This window comes from Hylaeus anthracinus, unplaced genomic scaffold (genome assembly GCF_026225885.1).
Source record: "Hylaeus anthracinus isolate JK02 unplaced genomic scaffold, UHH_iyHylAnth1.0_haploid 4, whole genome shotgun sequence".
NCBI lineage: Eukaryota > Metazoa > Arthropoda > Insecta > Hymenoptera > Colletidae > Hylaeus > Hylaeus anthracinus.
This window is the reverse complement of record NW_026535289.1, coordinates 14,140,021-14,163,416: the sequence shown is the minus strand read 5'-3', so window position 1 is coordinate 14,163,416 and position 23,396 is coordinate 14,140,021. Positions and strand designations below refer to the sequence as shown.

General features: G+C 41.0%; 2 protein-coding genes and 3 long non-coding RNA genes across 7 annotated transcripts; 2 read left to right on the top strand and 3 right to left on the bottom strand.

The window, feature by feature from the left end:
* Positions 1–524: 524 nt before the first annotated feature.
* On the top strand, positions 525–8,269 carry LOC128894873 (forkhead box protein A4-A-like). The gene is made up of 2 exons (XM_054156908.1): positions 525–1,725; positions 5,959–8,269. Exons 1-2 carry the CDS (start codon positions 525–527, stop codon positions 6,216–6,218), a joined length of 1,461 nt encoding a protein of 486 aa, XP_054012883.1. The 3' UTR covers positions 6,219–8,269.
* LOC128894875 (uncharacterized) lies at positions 1,042–2,227 on the bottom strand. The gene is made up of 5 exons (XR_008461640.1): positions 2,195–2,227; positions 1,914–2,113; positions 1,591–1,826; positions 1,275–1,482; positions 1,042–1,170 (listed from the first exon to the last, which is right to left on the bottom strand). It is a non-coding gene; the product is annotated as an uncharacterized LOC128894875 (long non-coding RNA).
* Positions 4,082–5,939, bottom strand: LOC128894876 (uncharacterized). 2 transcript variants are annotated; one of them, XR_008461641.1, is made up of 3 exons: positions 5,821–5,939; positions 4,254–4,345; positions 4,082–4,165 (listed from the first exon to the last, which is right to left on the bottom strand). It is a non-coding gene; the product is annotated as an uncharacterized LOC128894876 (long non-coding RNA). The 2 variants fall into 2 exon arrangements; XR_008461642.1 differs by lacking the exon at positions 5,821–5,939 and adding an exon at positions 4,434–5,368.
* A 2,061-nt stretch (positions 8,270–10,330) lies between the features above and the next one.
* LOC128894872 (importin-4-like) lies at positions 10,331–15,884 on the top strand. The gene is made up of 15 exons (XM_054156906.1): positions 10,331–10,521; positions 11,045–11,131; positions 11,204–11,311; positions 11,374–11,526; positions 11,596–11,781; positions 11,856–12,150; positions 12,225–12,379; positions 12,462–13,059; positions 13,134–13,369; positions 13,442–13,653; positions 13,741–14,081; positions 14,162–14,337; positions 14,414–14,622; positions 14,707–15,017; positions 15,101–15,884. The coding sequence occupies exons 1-15, from the start codon at positions 10,468–10,470 to the stop codon at positions 15,223–15,225; spliced, it is 3,246 nt and encodes a 1,081-aa protein (XP_054012881.1). The 5' UTR covers positions 10,331–10,467; the 3' UTR covers positions 15,226–15,884.
* On the bottom strand, positions 10,388–22,855 carry LOC128894874 (uncharacterized). Of its 2 annotated transcripts, none has more exons than XR_008461638.1 (5): positions 22,196–22,855; positions 11,001–11,066; positions 10,916–10,939; positions 10,664–10,830; positions 10,388–10,527 (listed from the first exon to the last, which is right to left on the bottom strand). It is a non-coding gene; the product is annotated as an uncharacterized LOC128894874 (long non-coding RNA). The 2 variants fall into 2 exon arrangements; XR_008461639.1 differs by lacking the exon at positions 22,196–22,855 and adding an exon at positions 16,016–16,797.
* Between the last annotated feature and the right edge of the window lie 541 nt (positions 22,856–23,396).

Genomic DNA, 23,396 nt, shown 5'->3' with positions numbered 1-23,396 from the left:
TCTAAATAATTGACCCCACCGTGCGGCTGCCGTGCAAACAGTTTACGTCGCGTCGTAAATAAGGAACCACCTCTTCCACCTTGCCAATTTACATCGCGCCGCGTGTAAACAACAGGCCGTCGTAATTGCGAGTGTAACCCGTGGCATCGTCCCATAAATTGGGCCCTCGGCAAATTACCAGCTTCGGCTGAACTAGAATAAACAGTAAACAGTGATCGAGTGAAAGAAATCGGTGGGGACAAGTGCGAGGTCAACGGAACGTCTCTGAATTAAGCTTTCTCAGTGCATCCTTGTTGTGCCTAGAGTTTAATCGAGAGAACGTTGGACACCCGGTGGGTCGAGGGAATACATTTAAATCAAGGTTTCCGTACCAGTGCATCCTTATTGTGCCTAGAGTTTCGTCCAAGGTTCCGGAGAACGTGGGACACCCAGACCTATCCCAGTGCAGTGGACTGCGCCTTCGAAGATCGCGAATCGGCGATCTTAGGATGTCTGTCGCCGCGTGACGAACAGTCGCAGCCCCTATGGACCAGACAGTGATCGTCCCGTCGATCGCGCGCGGTACCACCGTGGACACTGCGAGGATCGCGATGAAGAACGAGTCCGACGCTGGCCTACACATGCAGGACCAGTCCACCGTCGGCCATCAGAGCTCCGCCATCGTCCCACGGTCTGGCCTGTCCATCGCCACCAGCCTCGGCCAGGATCAGAGCCTGGACTCGCTGATGTGCAACCCTACCAGCACAGAGCTGCCGAGGAAGCCCGGCGCGCGTCGCCAGGAGAAGCCTCCTTATTCGTACATAGCCTTGATCGTGATGGCGATCCAATCTAGTCCTGGGAAACGGCTTACCCTTTCGGAGATCTACTCCTTCCTTCAGCAACGTTTCCCCTTTTTTCGAGGCGCCTACCAGGGATGGAAGAACTCGGTGCGTCACAATCTGAGCCTCAACGAGTGCTTCATCAAGCTCCCAAAAGGCTTAGGCAGACCCGGCAAGGGCCACTACTGGACCATCGATCCATCTACGGAGTACATGTTCGAGGAAGGCAGCTTCCGTCGACGGCCGCGGGGCTTCCGTCGCAAGTGTCAGGCTCTGAAGCCTCAGTACCCTCAATACTTCTCCGGGAGCGGTCCCATGAGCGTCCAGGCGGCCGGGTACGAGAACTTGGCACCTGGAGGCATGGAGTATGCTAACGGTTACCAGAACCAGTATCAGAATTACCAGGAGTACGCGATGTACGGACCTGGTGCCGCTGTCACGGCGGACTGGGCTTACCCTGAGGCGACGTATAAAACGCCTCCTATAGCAGAGGTGACGTACAAGACCACGGAGGTCACATATAAAACAGGCGAGCCGTCCGTGTACAGAAACGGGGAGATCGTGGCGTTCAAGAGCGAGCCGGGCTACCCCGCCAGGAACCAGGATCAGTTGACCTACAGGCCCACGGAGGCTTTCTCGGTCAAGGACCACCAGCAGCACCATCCTGAAACGGTTTACAAGGACAACGAGGCTATGATGAGCTACAAATGCTCCTCCAACTCGGCACCCGCCGCGCAGACACCTGGACAGGACTATTACGTGGGGTACGGACTCCCTGGGGTCAACAATGCCGGCGCCAACGCGAACGTCTCTATGCAGGGGATCCCTGAGCAAACTGGCAACACCAGCCCCGTGGGGAACGTCAGCTCGCCGCACAGCGGGTGCCAGACACCTGTGACGGACACTGGTGAGTATACTTCTTCCTCTAATTCAAGAATCCTTGAACGGAACGTGTCCCCTTTCATGTGCGTCATTGTTGCGCATTTTTGGGTGATTATTTCTGGACGCCTGAAAAAGATGTAAAATTAGTGTTGAAAGAGCATTTCCTCAGGAATGGATTAGGGATTTTTAGTCTAAACTTAACACTTTATCTACCTATTTAGAAGGGCTATTTAGAAACAGTCTTTAAAAGACAATCTTCAAAAAAATTGTCTACAGTAGCATATGCCAATCTTGGCTGACAATAATTCTTCCATACACTTACTGGGTACATCAAAAGCCCAGTCTGTTTCCAAACACTGAACGTTGTAAGTAGACAGCCATCAACGCAGTAAATAAATTCGAGAAGCTAAATACTGGAATTGAAAAGCATATAAATAATTTTACAAAGAATGATCTAATTGAATAACCATTAGAAAATTTGAAATTGATTTTACCTAGAATATTTGTCTAAAGTTATTCCCATTTTTCGTTTGCGAAATTCGGAGTTTCTGGAGTCGAGGAGAACAATGACAATTCATGACAGTCGAGCAGGGCCATCTGGAAAATCGTAGACAGTTTACGACCGCCGAGGCGCCGACCATCGGACAGCCAAACTGTCGTCCACGCTCGTTCACGAAATTGTCTCGACACGTTTTACAATCGCATGATTCTATGTCGAATCGGAGCGCTATAGACTATTTAAGCCCTGCGACTATTCAAATAATTTAGTACGTATTGTTGAAACTGTTTGAACATTAGAAGTTGTCGAAGATGTTTAACTCGCGAGCCGGCAGGGGCACGAGTGTACTGGAGTTCATCTTTTGTGTTTAATTAGACTGCGGATTTTTATGCAAAATAAAATATTTGCGAACGTGCCTGTAAAAATTCAACCTAAATAGGAATTCATTTTATTCTGCAAATATTATAACATGAGCTTTACTTTCAATCTTTTTTATATTCTTGCATATTGTTTGCATTTTGTAGCTTCTAACACATTCAAATTTCCTTTAAATCCATAAAGATCCGCAGTCTACTAATAATAATGCATCATAATAATGCTAATAACGATGCATCATTGCGCGCATTCGCCGAGTACCGTAGGAAAAGCGGAAGCAAACGTTGTAAGAAGACCACCACCTCGGACAGGTGAGCTTGACGATTGCTTCCGTTTAATAATAGGGGCGAGAGTACTCTTCCAGTAGGACAGACAGGCACGAAATCACTGGGAGTTGACAGGACCTATTAGTCGGGAGGGTGACGGTCCTGTCACGCCCATGGGAGAAGTCGTAATTCGTAACTGGTAACTCGACACGTGTAACGCGGCGCGACACGAAGTCTCGGACGTGTTTCCCGTCGGATTAATTTAGCGTGGAGGACAGCAGTTACTTCGGCGATTAAACGCTCGTTAAATGTCTTCTTTCGTTGGCAGTGAAACGAGAGTGCGTCGACTTGCATTATTTGGCGTCTCGGTTAAAATTTGGAGAATCGAGCATATTCTTTGTGCGCATTTCTCGATGAACAGGGTGGACTGGATTCTTGATCGGTGAGCTTCGTCTGCAAAGAAAAAATATATTTTGCTTATATATTGATCTGAGAATATGAAACTCTATAGATTTGAATTTTATTGTTCGCAGATAAGCTATTTAAAATATTTCAACTTGTAAAACCTTTTGAACAAACTAATCTTCTCCACCTCAAAAAAAAAAGTAAAATAATTAATAATCATTCCTGAATCGCTGATAATCCATCCAACTGGTTAACGCAACAACGAACATCTACCATGATGAAGGAGCACGAGGCTCGAATCAAGTCTCCAGTTTTAACCCAGTTGCGTGGTTTCGTTTATGAATGAACCGATTCCGTAACTGTAGCAATGTATATTACGCGTTCAGTCGCCCGATAAACAAATGAATCGGGACGAGAATACGCGTTCCATTTTTTTACGCTTTTTTTCTTTTTGTATCGGTTAGCAGCGGTCGCGTGCTAGTAAGCGCGGTCTCGGATCGCTTATCGCGTAAACGTTTACAAGTGGCGTAAACAAGATGTTCTTTAATCTAAGTACATCGACCGTGGCCACCTCAAACACTAGACGTTCGTTTATTAAACCTTTCCGTGGAAACAGTTTCGGTATGTCGGATCGGCGATCCCGAGGAATGTTATGGTAGCGAGGATCGACTGCTCGATGACGAACTAATAATCGATTAAACGCCACTCTTTCTGTTCTCGTAACACTTCTATACAGGGTATCTTATCGGAAATAAGGTTTTCGCTAATAAAATTAGATATACAAAGCACAAGGAATAGAATATAAATTGCATTGAACAATTGTTTGACCTGCTTCGTTCCAGTATTAACTTTTATGTATCAAGAATTTACTTGAGATCATCTTCTTGCACCAATCCTCTTCTAGTAACTCAGATGAAACACTGTTCAAAATAAAGAATAGTAGAGGAGAATAAAATATAAAAATTACAAAGCACAAGAAATAGAATATAAATTGCATTGAACATTGACCTGCTTCCTTCCAGTATTAACTTGTATTTATCAAGAATTTTCTCGAGGTCATCTTCTTCCACCAATCCTCTTCTAGTAACTTAGATGAAACTCTGTTCAAAATAAAGAATAGTAGAGGAGAATAAAATATAAAAATTACAAAGCACAAGAAATAGAATATAAATTGCATTGAACATTGACCTGCTTCGTTCCAGTATTAACTTGTACGTATCAAGAATTTTCTCGCGGTCATCTTCTTGCAGTACGATCTATAAGTACGATCCGTTCCTTCCGGAGACGTCGATACACGGTGAAATCGACGAGGGGTATAAACGTGCCACCCACGCACCCTTCCGTCGTCCTCTCCCCCGTCCGCCCTTTCGCCGCCACCACTTCTCTCGTTCAGTCAGTAAAGTGTAAACGAGATCAATCTGCAGACGCCACGGCAGGCGTCCGGGTCGTCCTCTTTCCCTTTTTCTACACAGGTCTCGGTGATGTATTTCTGGAGCGCGGGATCTCACCGCTCGCGGCGACTATGGCATCGTTGTTGGCGCGCCGCCTCGCGAGGGAATCGCTTCTGTGCTCTTTTACTGCCCGTCGTTTTCGACGGTGTACGCCAGTAGCCTCTGTACGTGCGTGCATTCGAATAAAAAAAGACAGAAATTCGCGCGAGCGCCGCCGACGGCCAGGAAGCACGGGATTCGTTGGCCGAGGGGGGACGGAAGAGACGGCTGGGGGAGATTTTGACTGACAGCACTGCCATTCAGACCGCACACGACGCCGTTACACTTGCCTTCGACCCGGGATTAAACCCGTATCCCGATTGCCATCGAGACGGGATCGCTTTTAACCCACTGACGCCTACGAGCTTTTCTCTTACACCAGTTACATTGAAATCGGAAACCTCTCACCTAAAACCCCGTATCTCGCTAACTATCGCTCCCGCGACAAAAGTGTATACGACGATTGTTATCGAGAATTAAATTTTGGAACTTTTTCGTTCTATTCGATGTTTTCGTAAAATCGATATTAAACGAGATATCGAGACTTTCTTTGTTGGATACCCTGGGACGGTGAATAATGGTCTCTATCTGTTAACAGAATTTGTTGCACGTTATTGCAAGCAAATTCTTGCATCGAATGAATAAGAGGGAGATGGAAACAGAGAGACGGAGACGACGTCGAGACACGAGTGAAGTGCACACTCGAGGAAGAACTACTCGAGAGCTGCCGGAGGTTAAGATTTATCGTACCTATACAAGGACTGATTTCGTATCGTGAGATCTCCTGCCTTTTTCTTCTTTTTCCCTCGGGTTGCATCATGTGTGGTCCCGTTCGAGTGAATTTTCTGAAAAACTCGCTCGCTCAAGGACAAGCTACTTAGTACTTAGTACAAGTACTTAGGATTTCTCTTCGTTCTTGCGTCCTCGGATTTCCACTTGGAAATTTTCGCAATTATATAATAACTCCATTATACAAAATATTTTGCGACGGGTAGACACTGGTTTCTAGAACGGAGTGATGTTCTAAAATTAGATATACAAAGCAGAAGGAATAGAATATAAATTGCATTGAACAATTGTTTGACCTGCTTCGTTCCAGTATTAACTTGTATGTATCAAGAATTTTCTCGAGGTCATCTTCTTGCACCAATCCTTTTCTACCTCTACCAATGCACGAATTCCCTCGAGGTCACTTTCTTGCAACGATCCTTTTTCTGTTACAGGAATAAAAATGTCCTGCTCGAATTCGAATTCGAACAGTTCCGGGGGCGGGCTGATCGACCGGAAACCGTCGTACTTCGGCCACCCCGCTGGATCCGTGACCTTGAGCTCGTTGGGCTCGCTGGGCTCGTTGAACTTGAGCAACATCGGCGGTTTGAGTATATCGAACATACCTGGCGCGGTGTCGTCGAACATTCATCACACGGCCACTACGACGCCCTCGTCGACGATGTACTACGATCAGATCAAGTACAGCATGTGAGAACGCGACGAGCCTAACGCGTAGAAACGACGTACTATTATCGAAAGCCGAGTGTCGATTGAACTTTAAAAATAATCGAGTGCGATGAATAAACACCCTCGTGGGTCACGCGTTACAGTGATTCTGTCACGAATGGACCTCGATTGGCCCTTTACGTTCAGAGTCTCTTGAACCGCAAACGGTTAATCGACAGGATGCATGTGCGCGCGTGTGTGTGTGTGTGTGTATGTATAGAAGTTGTAAAGAAACAACGTTGCGTGCTCGAGGGTTGGTCGAAGCGCGGGGTAGGCCACGTTTGAAAGTAACGATTTAAAACTAAGTGATGTTATTTAAAAAGTGAGATCTTTCTTTAATCTTTTACTTTCAACCCTGTTCTACTCTGTTACCATTGTACAATTCGTGGAGAAGTATCTTTTAGTCCAGCGCCTTCGACAACCACGCGCACCGACTTCTTATTTATATTTATAGCTATCGATAAATGTTATCATTAATTTAAGTCTTCCGCCGCGAACCAAGTTCTGTAGTATTAAAACGTTCTTTGCTAAAAAAAAAAGAAAAAAAAATAGAAATCGATGTTTGTTGCTTAAATAGCGTAGACGGTCTCCTTACGCAACATTGATAACGGTGTTAATCATGCACTGTAAAATACCGAACGAGTACAGAGTAAATGTCTCAATTATCAACGCATTATGAAATCTAAAACAATGACGTTGTTTTTTTTTTGTCCAAGTTAATTGTAGCTACAGAGACGCCACAGGGTTGAACGCTTTGAAACGTCGCGATGGTTTTGCGGCGACAACAAAGCGATTGTTGATAAGGAAAGTTCTTTCTCCGGTGCCCGGCTATAGCCCACGAGCGGGTTCTAGGAACTCTTCTTGCTCATCGGACAGTTTGGAGCTTGGAGTCAACTCGAGCAACGTGATCTTCGTCACAGCTTGCATGGAAAGCCGTTTGCCAATTTTCCTACTTGCTTCCTGTCCGTACTTAAAAATAAACGTGCTGGTCGATCCGATCAATTTTCAGAGAAAATACAAAGAAAACGTCGTCCTGAAAGATATTTCATATTAAAAACTTAAACTCGGACTTGAACTCCTCTTGTAAAAAAACAAGAGGGGAAAATAAAAAAAATCTGAACTCCAAAGACTCCGCTGGTTCCTTCGAGGAACTTGGGAGCAACCCCGAGTCCTTTTTTGGTTATAAAGAAGATAATATGGTCGTCGAGGGTACAGCTACCGGGCCGAGTCGTCTGCGACAGATTACTATTGGAACAGCTTGTTGCTAGGTCCCTGCCATAAAAATGACGGTGGTTCCTTTCGACCATCGCCAGGATACACTTATTTGAGCAACATGGAATTCTTTCTGTCACGTGTTCAAACAGTGCCGCGGTTCCTTTGTGAATCCTATAAATCACGTGTTGCACCTCCGCGCGGACAGTCTGCTAAATAATTGGTTCCGTCATGTCCTGAAATAGCCTGATGACAGCGCGTTCAGATCTCATTATCGCGGTCAAGGAAAAAAAGTTGAGAAATTCACGAATGAATCAGCCACACTGCGTTCAGTCTGCCATTATAGGTCGCATAATATCAAAAGGAACATATTTTGTAATAGATTAGGTTCACGTCCATCTGTAAATGTATTATCATTATTATTATTGGGAGTATATTCAGTTTTCAATTCTCAATTCGTTAAATAGTACATAATAGATTATTTAAAGTATTTAAATTCTGTACTTAGGTACTTAGGTTTGTATCCGTACAGTTCTTTTTGATGTTCCAACCCGACCCGAAGAATCGAGAGGCACGATTGCTTATGTAATAAATTTCAAAACGCCATGTGTAATGGCGGATCACACGTGTCGTCGGCTCGCACGAAAAGGATTCATCACCAACGTTAATTGCGCATTAACGTTTTTCACCGGGTTTCCTCTCTACCAATAATAACGATGCGAATTGTACCTAAAAATGTTCAAACATTCAATGGAACTTTCTGAAATTCTAAACATTATTTGCAATTTTACTCAATTTTATTCCCACGAGACCTGTGCCGTAACATCTTCGTCTAAATATTATCGAAAAATTGAAGTGCGCCGTTCTTAACCTAACCTCACGTTGCTTCAATTTCTCGTAGATGTCGGTAGAATTGCTTTTGTAACGCGAATAAACGGATATCAGTTGCGGTATCTCTTTATTCAAGTTCTAAATACAGCGAGAGTTCAGATATTTCGTTTTACTTCGCGAAAGTCGGTATCTCGATCGATTTTTCTTAACAGCGCACGATGGCGGGTACTAAATCGGTACAGAAAGAACTACCACCGAGTCGTCTGGAATGCACGTAAAACCAGACGACGAATATGCACGAGGTGCAAGAGGAGTCACTCAATGACGTCGCTGACAGGCTATCTGGCCGTGCTTCGTCGAGCACAGGCGTTTCTGCGATACCTTTTTCGAGATAGATTCTAAGTCTGTTCGTCTTACACCAGAAGACTCGTTTATTTTCTAGCGTAACCATTCGCTCAAAAATTTAGAGGAATATTTTCCAAGACAACCGAAGTACAAGACCAAAGGTTGATTAGACATTGATTAGAGTTTTCCAGAGTTTTCTGCTCGAGCACAAGACGACGAATATGTTTGAGGTTAAATAAATTCCCCGATAGAGGCGCTTAGACTCGGGTTAAATGAACGAAAATAAAGTGGTAATAATTTCTATAAAACAAAACATCGTTAATTAAAATACTACATTCACAATTTTTTTTCGCTGCTTCTGCTATACATCGAAGAACGTTCCGATCGATACTCAGTCTTTTAACAGCGATCCAAAGAATTTCCACAACGCAGCGTTCATGGAAAGACGGGAAGCTATGGCATTTTTTTTTTTAACCGAAAGAAGAAGTGAACAAGGAATAGAGAAAGGGGAACAGAGGGGAATAGGAAGGGGTTCACTCTAAAATAATAAACTGCCCGACGCGTTGCGAGTCTGTAGGCGAACAAACGACCTGCATGACTTACACTGCACAGACACGAAGAGTAAAAAATCTGGACTAATATTGTAAAGGAAGCAATCTTTTACAATAAATAACCGATTCCTGTTGGGAACGAGGAACAGTGAAGCTCAAGAATAATTGATAAAAATACAATGATAATATGTCTCTATAATCAAAAATAATATTTAAATAATATTTAAAACAGTATTAAAAGAATGTACTTGTATACTTTCTACGATAAAAATATATATTCGCCTAGGACGATTAATATTGTCTATAAGCGGATCATATAAGAACTCGGTTACACAAATTTTTTGACAAGTCACTAACGAAAAATACATCGACTAATGTATTAATTTATACGAAAAAGACTCTTAAACTACTCAATAGTATTTACAAACGCTTCTAATGAACTTCAATTTAATTAAATAAAAATACATTCAAATTTCCCGCGGAAAACTAGTGTCGTCATCTAACGGTGAACATACCGAACTAATTTCGTAGTATAATCAGCGCCTCTACCGGGAAAACGCTCAAGTTTGTCCTCAATAGTTCCTTTTTGCCTAAATGGCGCTTTTTCGTGGTAATCTACCGACACCCATCGGTAAGTTACCATCGTGTCGGTAATTACCATCTAAATCGCGCCTTCTAGCGACTAGTGACTGCTTGAACTATTCGAGGACAAACTTGAGCGTTTTCCCGATAGTAGCGCTGGTCAAACTCCGAGATTAGTTCGACCCTTTCACCGCTAGATGACTATTTATTCAACCGAAAATGGCGGGAACTCACAAGAGAAACCATACCAGTTTAAAAGCTTACAAAAGAAGGCTACATTTCTATAAAATAAAACTTCACGCTCGTTAAAAATTAGGCTTGGAACGTCATCTATATGATTTATTATTTTTCGTGATTGTACAGGCACTTAGAAAATTATGGTCGTGGCAACAATATATCTCTTTAAAGAATAAATGTCGAGAAATATACCAAAATATATATCTATAATAATTCAACCATTCTATTCCCTCGTAAATGTTCCTTTCTCTGCCAATTAAAATAATTTTAAGGACGAAACAATGAATCCTAAATAAAATTTTATTCGTTGTTTATACGTATAATGTCGCGCCTGCGTGTTTAAGTATCATATGGACGTCACCAACAGGTCAGAGCAGCGGTGGTAGTAGACTGAGTAGACAGCCGGCTACTTCTGGGCCCCTGCTTCGTTTGGAAGTACTCTTAAATACGTATTTTGTTATTAATATAAATCCAGTTATGGAGGAAATACTATCGAAGTTGCTTGTAGCTGATAACACAACGATACAACAGGTATGTCTGGAAAAGTGACAGTTAACAGTTAGGACAAATTTTTGTGATGTTCGAAACACGTGTTCGGGTAGGCTGATAACCATTTTAAATGCTATTAAATTTAATTCGCTGTATCCACGTTGCAGGTTTGATAAAATCATACCTTTTTTCCTGTACATTCCGTCCGTGAAATAAATGAAATAACATACTGCTCGTAGACCTTTCCCTATCGTTAGCACTTCGATGTTTTAATATGCATGTCAGGTAGCTTTAAGCCTAAAGCGAGGACGAACCATGCTTTTCATTTATTAGCATATAACTGGCAATCACCTACACATAGAGACTTATATATTTTATATAATCCAGGGACATATTATAATATAACGTATCGTGAATCCTTGCTGTGTCCACTAACCAAGATGGAACACCATCATTTTTACTTCTTATAATCAAATGTACACATTTTCTACATAGCCATTTATCAATTTATAATAAAACACATTCTTGTTTAACACGGAGTACAACTATGTTATGATGTTTCCAGGGAACAGCAGAACTCAGAGAAGCTGTAAAAAAACCAGAAAGTATACCAACACTATGTCAACTGATAGTATCATCGCCAAAGCCCCAGGTTTGTACTTCTATCGCATAAATATTCCACCTGTGTATCCATAAACCTTTCATAACATGAATATATCTTCAGATACGACAATATGCAGCCGTATTGCTTAAGAATCGTTACAGTAAAGGAAAACACTGGTTGCAATTACCACCACCTATACGCAGCGAATTTAAGACTGTGATTCTCCAGGTAAAAAAATTATTTACAAAATCACATTCTTCAAAGAGACCATACAATTTATATTATTCCAGGCACTGGTTAACGAACCAGAAAAATTTGTAAAGAATGCAATTGCACAGTTAATAGGTTTAATTGTAAAACATGAATTGCCTACTAATGGGTGGCCTGAAGTTTTACAATTTGTTCAGCAACTGGTTACCAGCGAAAACTTGGCAGAGAAAGAGGTATATAAGAAATTGTTAAATATTTCTAATGTCCGTGATTATTTTTTTGACACAACTTTTTTTTTATAGTTGGGAACCTATACTTTGTCAGTTATGACAGAAATGGCCCCTGATGCATACCAAGCACATGCTGAATCAATCACAGTTCTTTTGGGTCAAACATTAAACAGTCTACAAGATTTAGGAAACCCTGTAGCATATTATGTTCTACGAATAATGCTAAATCTTATCCCATTAATTCAAGGTAATCAAATGGTAAGTTTGACATGATGAATGTAAATTCATTAAAACCAGTCTTAAGCATTTTTATAAATGAATTACTTTTGCAGATGGTAAACGCTTACCATCAAATGATGCCACAAGTAATGGCCACGATTCAGTCTCTTACCGCGACTAACGAAGATAAAGCTATCGAGTGCTTCGAATTGCTAGACGAACTATGCGAAAATGCAATTGCTGTGATAGCACCTCATGTCAAACTTCTTGTCAGTATGTGCCTTGCAATCGCTAATAATAAGTCCTTAGATAATGCTCTTAGAGTTAAAGCTGTTGTTTCTATCGGCTGGTTAGCCAGAACGAAAAAGAAAGCCATAATAAAACATAAACTTGTTGAGCCCATAATAGGTAAATAATATTAACGAACACGTACAATTCTTTATTCTTGCAAAGAGATATAATTTTCTGCAATAATTTGATAGATATGTTGTTCACTCTAATGTCCACGCAACCCGAGGATGAAGACGATGAAGTTTACTTTACCGATAACGAAGACAATACACCTGTAACTTGTGCTGCCCAAATTTTAGATTTACTCGCACTTAATTTACCTCCAGAGAAATTAATTCCCCAATTGGTATAATTTAATACACTTTTAATCGTTTTCTCCGTAAGAGAAACTTACACATTTAATGTCTCGTTACTATATCATTTTTTAGTTGCAATACATAGAACCTAGTCTTCAAGGAACGGACATATATGCAAAGAAAGCGTCTTATTTAGCGATGGCGGTGTTAGCAGAGGGTTGTTCAGAATATATTCGAACTAAATATCTCGAATCATTCTTACGTTGCACTTGCCAAGGAATCACGGATTCCATTCCTGTAGTACGGAACGCTGCTCTTTTCGCTCTTGGACAATTTTCGGAACATTTACAGCCGGACATTTCGCAATATTCATCCGAATTATTACCTGTACTATTCGAGTATCTCGGTCAAATATGTGCTCACATTAAACAAGAGAAGAAAGCGCCTCCGTCGGTCGATCGTATGTTTTACGCACTGGAAATGTTCTGTGAAAATTTGAACGAAAGTATCTTACCCTATTTGCCAACTTTAATGGAAAGGCTCTTCGAAATTCTAAACGCCGACACTCCGGTTCACGTTAGAGAACTTTCTCTAAGTGCTATCGGTTCGGCTGTCTTGGCCAGCAAGGAGCACATATTGCCGTACTTCGAAAAGATCATTATTATTCTCGATAGTTATCTTACGGAAAAACAAACTGAAGAAACCATGTGTCTTCAAGTACAAGCAGTTGGTTCGTATTTCTACAGGTTTACTTAAATTTTAGATAACGTTTAAGGACTTTGTTTAAATCGATCGATATTGCAGATACTCTCGGAGTGATTGCAAGAACAATAGGTAATAAAAATTTTGAACCCTTGGCTGCTAGATCTCTCAATTTTGGAATGCAATTACTGAAGGAAACACAAGATCCCGATTTGAAGAAGTCCATCTATGGATTGTTTGCCTCGATTAGTACCGTAATGAAAAAGGAAATGGCGGCTGCTTTGCCAGAAATTATCGAACACATGATAATCAGCATACAGAGCTCGGAAGGCATAGTGGTATGTAAATTATAAAAAGAATATAAATAACGCGATGATATTTTGCAATCGTGTCGTTCTATTTTGTTATAGCCACACTATAAGGACGACGAGAATTCTGCCTTTCCGGTTTACGAAGATCTCACTGAAAGTGAAAACGAAAACGATGAAGAAGACATTGAGAACACAGACAACGAAGAAGATGATGATGATTACGATATAGCAGGTTACCGTGTTGAAAACGCCTACATCGATGAAAAGGAAGAAGCAATTTTAGCCTTGAAGGAAATCGCCGAAAATACGGAGTAAGATATTTCTCTTACGTATACTAATTTTATATATTAGATAATATAGTTTTTACATTTATAACTACATATAAAATATTATTGCAGAGATGCATTTCTGCCATACCTTCAGAAGTCCTTCGAGGAAACTTTTAAATTAATTAATTATCCACAAGAAGATATTCGTAAAGCTGCCATTGATGGTCTTTTACAGTTTTGCATTAATTTCTCAAAAATAAATACTAACGAAGGAAAGGAAGCGTTATTGAAAGCTCTCTCTGTATACGTACCAAAATTATCAGAACTGATAAGACTAGACGACGAACGAACAGTAGCCATTAGCGGGCTGGATGCGTATTCGGAACTCTTGAAAGAAGTAAAAACAGATGTTCTAGTTGGAGAGGGCCATAAAGATGCTATAATGAATTCTGTCAGAGACGTTATGTCGGGTGAGTATTTAAAAAACTAAGCTTATCACATCTCTGCTATTTTAATAACGATATATGCAGGATGATATTGTTTATTGCAGGCAAAACGGCGTGTCAGGATGAAGACGACGCAGAAGAAATGGAGACCGAAGCTGAACAAGATGAATTATTGATAGAGTGCGCGGGTGATGTATTATCTAATTTTGGAAAAATAATTGCTCCAGAAGACTTTGCACTTTATTTCCGAGTCGTGTTGCCGATGCTTCTAGCGAGATTGGTACGACTCTTCTTGTACTAATTATCGCATACTAGCTATCGCAATCGTGCATTTAATAACTAAATAATATTTACAGAAAAAGAACAAGTCCGAAGCGCAGAGATCCTTTGCGGTTGGTACAATTTCAGAATGCTTCTCGGGACTTAAACATACAGTTACAGCCTTTATACCACAGCTTCTCCCAACATTGCTGAGACTCACGAATGATCCTAGCGCTGAGGTTCGCAATAATGCAATCTATGGAATTGGTGAACTTGCTATGCATGGAAAAGATGCAGTCTATTCGTATCCTTTTAATGCGTTGTTTTATATATTTCTAATATTTAAACCATGCGAAATCGAAAATATTTCTGAACATTGATCCAATAGTCATTACCCTGATATTTTGCAAGTTTTATCGAGTTTGATCGCTAAAGAGACTCACGCGGGAGCTCGAGATAACGTCGTCGGAGCAATTGCACGACTCATTATCGCTAATTACTCCATTTTGCCACTTGACCAAGTGTTTCCAGTTTTTGTTAATCAATTGCCATTGAAAGAAGATTTCGAAGAGAACAAGGCAGTCTTTAAAAGTATATTAACATTATACGAGGCTGGTCATTCCGTTTTACAACCGCATATGCACATGTTGCTCAAGGTAGCGGTCAGTGTATTACACGAGGAGAGTGCTACCGATGATGGTATGTTATGCAATATTTTATTTTTTTTTAAATTATTTTCACTACTATATCGAATTACGCATGCGTTTACATTTTTCATACAGAGACGAAGAGTTTCGTCAAGGAGTTTGTCAAATCAGCGCAGCGAGATTTTCCAAACGAATGGAACTCCATGTATACCGAACTTCCAACAGAAATTGCGACAAATGTCCAACGTCTATTTTCTTAGATACAAATACACATTCGAAAACAGCTATTACAGCTATGCTTTACAATCATTTATATATATATATATATGTTCATTATTTAAAATTTACCATAATTTTGCATATCTTGCTCCATTTGTGCTCATGGAAAAATGGTATCAAACAAGTCAATAATTAATCAAATCAGTGGGGGTAACGGAACATTATATTATAATAATGTAAGATATCACAGCCGAAGTATACTTTTTATATGAAGATATATATATATTTTTTGATTGGACCATCTATGTTAAATTCTAGTCTTTCAATTTTCCTTCTTTTTTTTTCTTTTTGTTTTTTGTTTTAAGTGCATGAAAAAAAATTCAGTGTAATTTTAAATCGTTTGAAGTAATAGGATTTCAAATTTTTTAAATTCAACCGGCGAAGTTGAGCTCGCTAATTTTTCACTATCGAATTACGCGAATAGGTGATTTTTAAATCGTGATAGGTATATGCGCACTCTGTCAAAGTGCAGACGTAAAAAAAAAATGTTATTATTGAGCAGACGTCTACGGTCGTCGTGTCTCGTGTTTGTTTGTAACCGAGGATGCTTGTCTTTATATGAAGCATTGCATGTATACATTGAACATAAATGTATTATTCGAAGAAATAAATCTGTTGCACTATATCCTTTTATAAATAACAGTGGTGTCTCTGATTTTGAAATTGCATTGGTCACAATATATACAATTCAGAAAGTGTCGAATGTGCTCTATTCCATTCTAATGTGTTTTATTCCTAATTATATTTGTATTTTTTAGAAGTTAAACTTACCTTTACCTTTTCTTTATATAGTGTAGTCTTGTCAAATTGTTTACACAAGTTAAACTAAGGAAAGTGCACTATCCCTGGTTGACAAACTGGTGAACTAACATCACAGTGAATATTTCAGTCGGTAATGCGCTAGTGTCGCCATCAGGCGTAGCAAGACGTAAGCTAAATACGATAAGTCATCAAATGAATAGGTAACTTATCTACGCTAAATTGAAAAAATTATACTTTTTGAAGTACGAAATTGTTTTAAATTGTGTCTTCGTTTCCTTTGGTTTGCCTTCTTTATGTAGCCGGTACTCTATACGTATATATACTGTTCTGTTCATACATTTACCTGTTTTAGCGAACAACCAGTTGGTAAGTGGAGACACTAACGTGTCTTCGATTAATAATACCTGAAGTTAGCCTGCCTGCTTTCATCCTACACCTCTACGCTTTTAATCCTATATCTCGTAGCCATATCACCGATTGTTTATATCTTGTCGGCGGTCGTACGATGCTATCGATACTTTATCTCGAACGCATGATAAATCATTGATCCATCATGTTTCCAAAGAACTGTCGAACACTCATCTTTTTAACGAAACGTGTTCGATCTCGAGAACAATACCAGATACAGTTAATCCGCACTCGTGGAAAAGGAGACAACAAATTATTTACAAAAAGTCAAAGTTACGTTTCCATTTCCATCGATATTTTACCAACAGTGTCAGGAAAAAAAGGTGTTCGATGCGATGAAGTGTTACGTATAATCTCTTCCAAATAGATAGTTTTCCATGATATCGTAGAACCGACCTTGTGGACAGTGCAAAGAAAGTGTCAGCTGCTGTAGATCCTCGGAAGAAGCTCGGTACTTCGGTTAAACATCGATGCTCGATAATAATACAAGTACATCCACGTGTTCGGACTTTACAAAAATCGCACGGTTACACTGATGCACGAGCAAAACGCGCGGGATTTCGAGGTAACCGGAAGGTATGTACTGGATCGCGGGAAAAGGAACTCTTCTTTATCGACCGAATCGATCCAACTTACCGCTTGATCGCTGGGTACGACGTTCATACGTCACAGGATTCAAATTTCTAACACGAAGCGCACTTCCCACGGCACGTGAATCACGTTTGAAGAAAGTATTTCATGTACGCACGAGGACACAACGAGTTCCACCAGATGATGAGATCAGATTTCGAGAATCGTCAGGATATGTATGATCTCGTCGATCAACGACCTTCCTGACAACGAGACGACGGAAGTCATAAAGTCGAGGTTGTTTTCGTGCCATTGAGCCGGGTGAGTTAGTCATCAACCATCGAACGTGTCTATTATCCACAGGTACACGTTTGTAACATATACGGTGTATCGAAATTACCAGGGTCCGTTTGGCACACCCTTCGACACGTTCGATTTCGTTAACGCTTACGATTAGTCCTAATTAATTGTCGAATGTATGGGTGACGTGGTGTTTGATATATTAAGAACAAAAACTGTTCCATACAGGGTGTCCCGAAAATGGAGGTCCTTGCAAGAGGTGGTTCACGAGGTGATTTGAAAGAACTTTTTCCTTAGCGAAAATGTTGTCCGAGGCTTCGTTGAGATATTAAGAGAAAACACTGACCAATCAGAGCACGAGGATGCCGATGGAGCGGCCGCGGAAGCGTAGACTACGCGCTCCGATTGGTCAGTGTTTTCTCTTAATATCTCCTCAACGAAGCCTCGGACAACATTTTGGCTAAGGAAAAAGTTGTTTCAAATCACCCCCCGGACCACCCTCTTCAATGACTTCCAACAATTTTGAGACACCCTGTATATCGTTTCTCCACTCTGGTGGTCAGTCGACTCGTTGCTACTGTAATTTTCGCATTTGGAAATCACAGGAATGCCTGGTACGATTGCATAAGTATTCGCCAAATACTTTCGCGTTACCAACGCGCACGACGCGCCAACAGGGAGGATTTATCAAAACCAGAGATCCGAAATATCGATCTGTCTCGAAATAAACCAACCGTTCACGTCCGTTCTCTGTTTACCTATCGAAACCTACGATTCACCCTCGAATACCGACCCGTAAGGCGCGCCATTATTTCCAATGCCTCGATCGTATTTCTCGCGTGCGAACAAAATTCATTCCGCGATCTCGAACTTTCCAATCTCAGCGTTGCCCCACGAAAATTTCCCAATCGACTCGGATATCGAAATAGAAAAAGTTTGGGTAATAAATGTATAAATTCATTTCCTCTCTTCCTCGATTAACGCAGTCGGCAACCCCCGTTACCGAAAATAATATTTTCCTCGTGTTTCGTACCCGAAAATAATATTTATTCTTCGCGCGAAACTTTCATTCATTGCCTGAAACATCGGTCAACATCGTTGTAAATTATCACTTGTCGAACTTTGAATAACTCGACGAGGATTTTGGAAGTTAACCTCAAACCTACGTAGACTCATACATAGATTGGTTCACGCGTTATTCAATTTAATTCCGCGTAAAATATTTTTGTATATTATTGAAGAACGCGTCTTTGAGACTGTTCGTCGCGAAAGTTTCTTTCGCTAGTTGCTAATTTCATAGATATTTATGTTGTAACAGTAATGGAGCAAAATGAATCGTGCACAATTCAGTAATGTAACATAAAACATAAACTATTGTGCATGTATTAGTTATTCATAAAGCGAAAGAATTTTTTGGGACAACTTAATAGTTGCGAACGAACGTCGTCGGTTTAGTGTCAACAGGAGACGTCGTGTCTGACATTTTTGGACACCCTGTGCGTGCACGCACATTGTGTTCTTGATGTTGGCGTCCTTGGGATCTCCACCATGACTCGAATCGAAAAGGAGCCGTAGGTGTACGACCCATAGTCCGTGGCCCGATCGTGTACCCGTCGAGCTTACCATGCTTCGTGGAGATATCGCTAGTGGAAAGTTTCGTCAGACGAAAGTGGTTTATTGTGCGCGACCGTTCACCGCGGTTAAATCGTCGGTAGATCCGACCAATAGTCTGAGCAACGTGTCTACATAGTGAAAACCGTAGCGGACACTTTGGCGGAAATTACGAACACGCCGGGGGATGGCATAATATAACTGCGATTTCGGTGAGTGGTGGCATTGTTTACCAAGTGACAGGCTTCGTGATATACACATGTACATCTTCTGTCTCTAAGCGTGCGTAAAAGGTACCGAGATACGTTTCGGAGAGTTTTATGACTGAAATGTGTCCAGAGGATGTTTAAAAGTGGGCGGCCATCTTTTTTTCGAATTGATAGGATACAACATAGGCACTTCTTTCTTCTTTTTTTCGTTGAGCATTTCGATTTGAATAGATTGTTACCGGTAATAGACAAATACTTGAAATTCTGAGTACATTTTTTGAATCGATAGAGTACCACTTTCTTCTTTTTTTTCGTCGAGCATTTCGATTTGTGTAGAGTTGTTACAGGTAATGGACAAATACTCGAAATTCTGAATATCATTTTTAAGAAAATCGCGGGTAGAGAACAGGCGTGCAAAATCAAGGACTGTCCCGCATAATGCATTTTCAGATTGTTCACGGATCGACCTTGTACATCCGCTGGATATTATTGTATTATTATTCCTATACCGTGCGATGGATTTACAAGCAAAGGACATTTCATGGGCGACGGTTGTAGACTGTTGTACACGTTCCTTTGTTTTCCTACGATGTTAACGCTGGTGTGATCAAATGAAATCTTTCAAAATCTTTATGGAAACCTTAATATTAAGGTTTTTTTTAAATAATTTAATATTAAATTTTCTTCAATTCAATATTGAATTTCCTTCAAGCCCTCGGACTATTTTTACAAGTCTGACTCGTGATGAAAATTTTGGGCCAAAGTTGAAAACCACGAATCAGGCTCGTGATGAAAATTTTGGGTCAAAGTTGAAAACCACGAATCAAGCTCGTGATGAAAATGTTGGGCCAAAGTTGAAAACCACGAGTCTGGCCCGTGATGAAAATTTTGGGCCAAAATTGAAAATCACGAGTCTGGCCCGTGATGAAAATTTTGGGCCAAAGTTGAAAACCACGAGTCTGGCTCGTGATGAAAATTTTGGGCCAAAGTTGAAAACCACGAATCAGAGTCGTGATGAAAATTTTGGGCCAAAGTTGAAAATCACGAGTCTGGCTCGTGATGAAAATTTTGGGCCAAAGTTGAAAACCACGAATCAGAGTCGTGATGAAAATTTTGGGCCAAAGTTGAAAATCACAAGTTAGGCTCGTTGTTAAATTCAGCGCGACCACTTTAGCATAGTGCAAGGGGTTAATAAGTTTTGAATTTCTTGTAAAAGGTCAATGTTTATTATATCCGCGATGGAATATAAGGATCGGTCTCCATCAACGACGAAAACCACCGGCCTGGATTACCTCCGTCTGACCTAGTATCGTAACAGTGTTTTTTGTCCAGTTATAAAATAATGACACTGACTTTTTGCACGGCAATTACTGACGCGTCTCGGCGTTCGCGCGTGATTGCTGCCGGTCGATTATTTAGTTGTTAACCCAACAATGCCATTTGTGTATCAGTCGTTTGTCGACGGTCGCGTCGAAAGTTTGATCGTTGGGATAGTTTGGTGACGTTGGACAAGCCTTCCTCGAGTTCCCTCGTCTTCGACCACCGTTTCCTCTTTACCGGTACAACAATTAATAATTATTACAAAAAGTGAAAATCAAAATCCATGAAAGTCCAGTTTGGATTTCACAAGCGTGATTTTTTAATCAGCTTTCGCACAGTAGTAAATAATAAATAACTAAAGCTAACAGTATATAGTTTTGGTGAACGACGTTTTATAGTTTCTAAAATATACAACATCGATGAAACGACTACCGTTTATCACGAGGAATATAGTTCCTAATACTACTAAATATAGTACCCTTATCAGATACTTAATTTCCAATAACCGCGACTCGGTAAATATTTTTAAGCGAAACTTTCTTTTGCGATATAATATGACAATGTAAAATGGTGTTCGTGGAACGTTTGCGTAGGTTTTTTTTGGGCCAGTCGGAGCGTCGAATGCCGTCACGAGCGATGAAGTCACGCGAGCAACTGATCCCCCAATTATGTTCGGCGTTGTTATAATCGATTCGCTCCATCGAGCGTTATCTGCGCACGCGAAAACATCCTGGGACAAACTGGTCGTTCGTGTCCATTCTCCGAGAGTCGATTAACTCGATCGTTGGATCGGTTTTGGCGGTTAAAGTGATCCGGAAGGGTGGGCGTTACGAGTGTCTGCGATGTCGTTCGCATATAAAAGAGCGAACGCAGGATGCGATTAAGAGTCGACGATTGAAATGACGTCCTAACCGACGGTGAGAGGCCATCGCGTCTTCCAATCGCATGATTCAATATTCCTTTCGTGTCCACGGGTCGACCATAATGGGCTAAGTAGATGTAACAAGCTACAACCTTCGTTATGGTTACATTTGTAGAAAATTCTCAAAGGAAAAAGACGAACGGTTCAAACTGTACCTGGGAATTGCGAATTATACGCCCACAAAATGTTGCAATAGACATTATGATAAGATCAAAGTGACCGAGTGACTTTGATCATTATTGATTTCCAGTTGTATTTTTCAATGAATTCTATGCTCCGATATCGCTAAACGATTATTTTAAATCCCTGATAAGGTTAATTGCAACACTAGCTTCTGGATTATAATTTAATTCCGTAATCTCTGTGGTCTGAGGACACACGATATCGATTATCATCAGATCACTGATGAAACTAACAGCTAAAACGCGCAATTTCGTTGTCAGAAGACTTGGCACACTCGGTTAGTTAACGACGTTAACGAAAACTCTGTTTTCATATTCGATCATTTATTCAGAAAACATTTATTCGGAAAACACTTGTTCGTTCAACGTAAAACAGAATTCGTACAGTTCGGTAATTTCTATTGGTCGAATCATACCCTAAAAGTTGTTTACTTTTTCCCCCAGGTGAATGTAAGAATCCGGAAACAGTATCAGAAGCAAGAAACTGTGCCCTGAAAGCTTCTCGGCAGTCCTACGATTGTTGCGTTCGCAGCAAAAGCACTCGCGAAACAGGAACGTTCACGGGGTGAACAACTTTGAGCAAATAAAAGCAGGTTCACGCTCATTGACAAGGGTTTAATTCATGGATGCACACATTATTTCCGGCACTCACTCGTTATTTACTCACCCGTGACACCTTAGACACAATGGCCGACCAGTTGCCCGGAAAATCTCACTTTCACACTCGACGACGGTAACGGGAAAGGTGACACGGAACTTTTTGTAAATTTCCCTACTTTTTTTATTATTTGCTGTTAAACATTATCAGTGACACCGCGCGGTATCCCCAAGCGTAGTTCCACAACCTTTGCTTCTCCACTTCTTTCAGTTTTATATTTCACTGCTCGATATTAATTTGCCTCGCGTTCAACTGCTACCCTTCTTTTTCTATTATTTACTGTTGAATATTATCAGCGACACCGCGCGGTATTCCCAAGCGTAATTCCTCAAATTTCTTTTCTTTTAATTTAATCTACCACGCAACCTTTGTTTCTCTTCTTTTAGTTTTTCATATCGCTCGGACAATTTGTCTCGCGTTCAACTATTATGCCTGACGCGACGAACGCGTGTTTTATGATTCATATCAGTTGCGTGTCGTTGTACAAAACTTGAGTCACGGTCGAGCGATACAGATCTCAATGGCACGAAATTAACAGGGAGCAAGCGGTGTATCGAGCTCCGCCAAGGATGAATCACGATTCCAAGCGATCGTCGAGACTCGGGATCGTCGGCGTTCTTAGTTTATCGAAAGGAGGTTTCGTCGAGCGTGAATCCGACAGAGAAAGTCATCCGTGTCGTTCTTGTAAACAAAGTAACTAACCCATTCGGGGCTGTTGCGCTCAAACGAGTATTCTCCGATGCAAGGAAAGGATGGAGATAGTTGGAAAGAACGGTTTCGCTTTGTAGGGAATCGATACGAAATGCGGCGTAGCACAGAAATGTAAACACAGTTATGGCACGTTATGGTGAACGCGGCGTGTTGCCATGCGGCGACAGCGAAAAATAGAAAAGGACGAACGATCGTCGATCGGACTTCGTCGAATTGTTAATCGAGACAGAGCTATAGTCGAGGTGACCTGGCCCCCCCCCCCCCCGGCCCTACAACTTCAAACCAACAGAAGATTATTCGAATACCTAGAAATAATATTACAGTAATCAGATACTCGTTATTGTCACCCACGAACCAATGGTAATAAACGCGATGGTAGGTTTTTTCACTCTCGACACTTGGTTATCCAATCGTGAAAGACTGCAATTATTACGCGGGTTACGTAAAGACGCAGACCATTTTAAATCGCAAGATTTCAAGTTCGGATTCGTAAACAAGA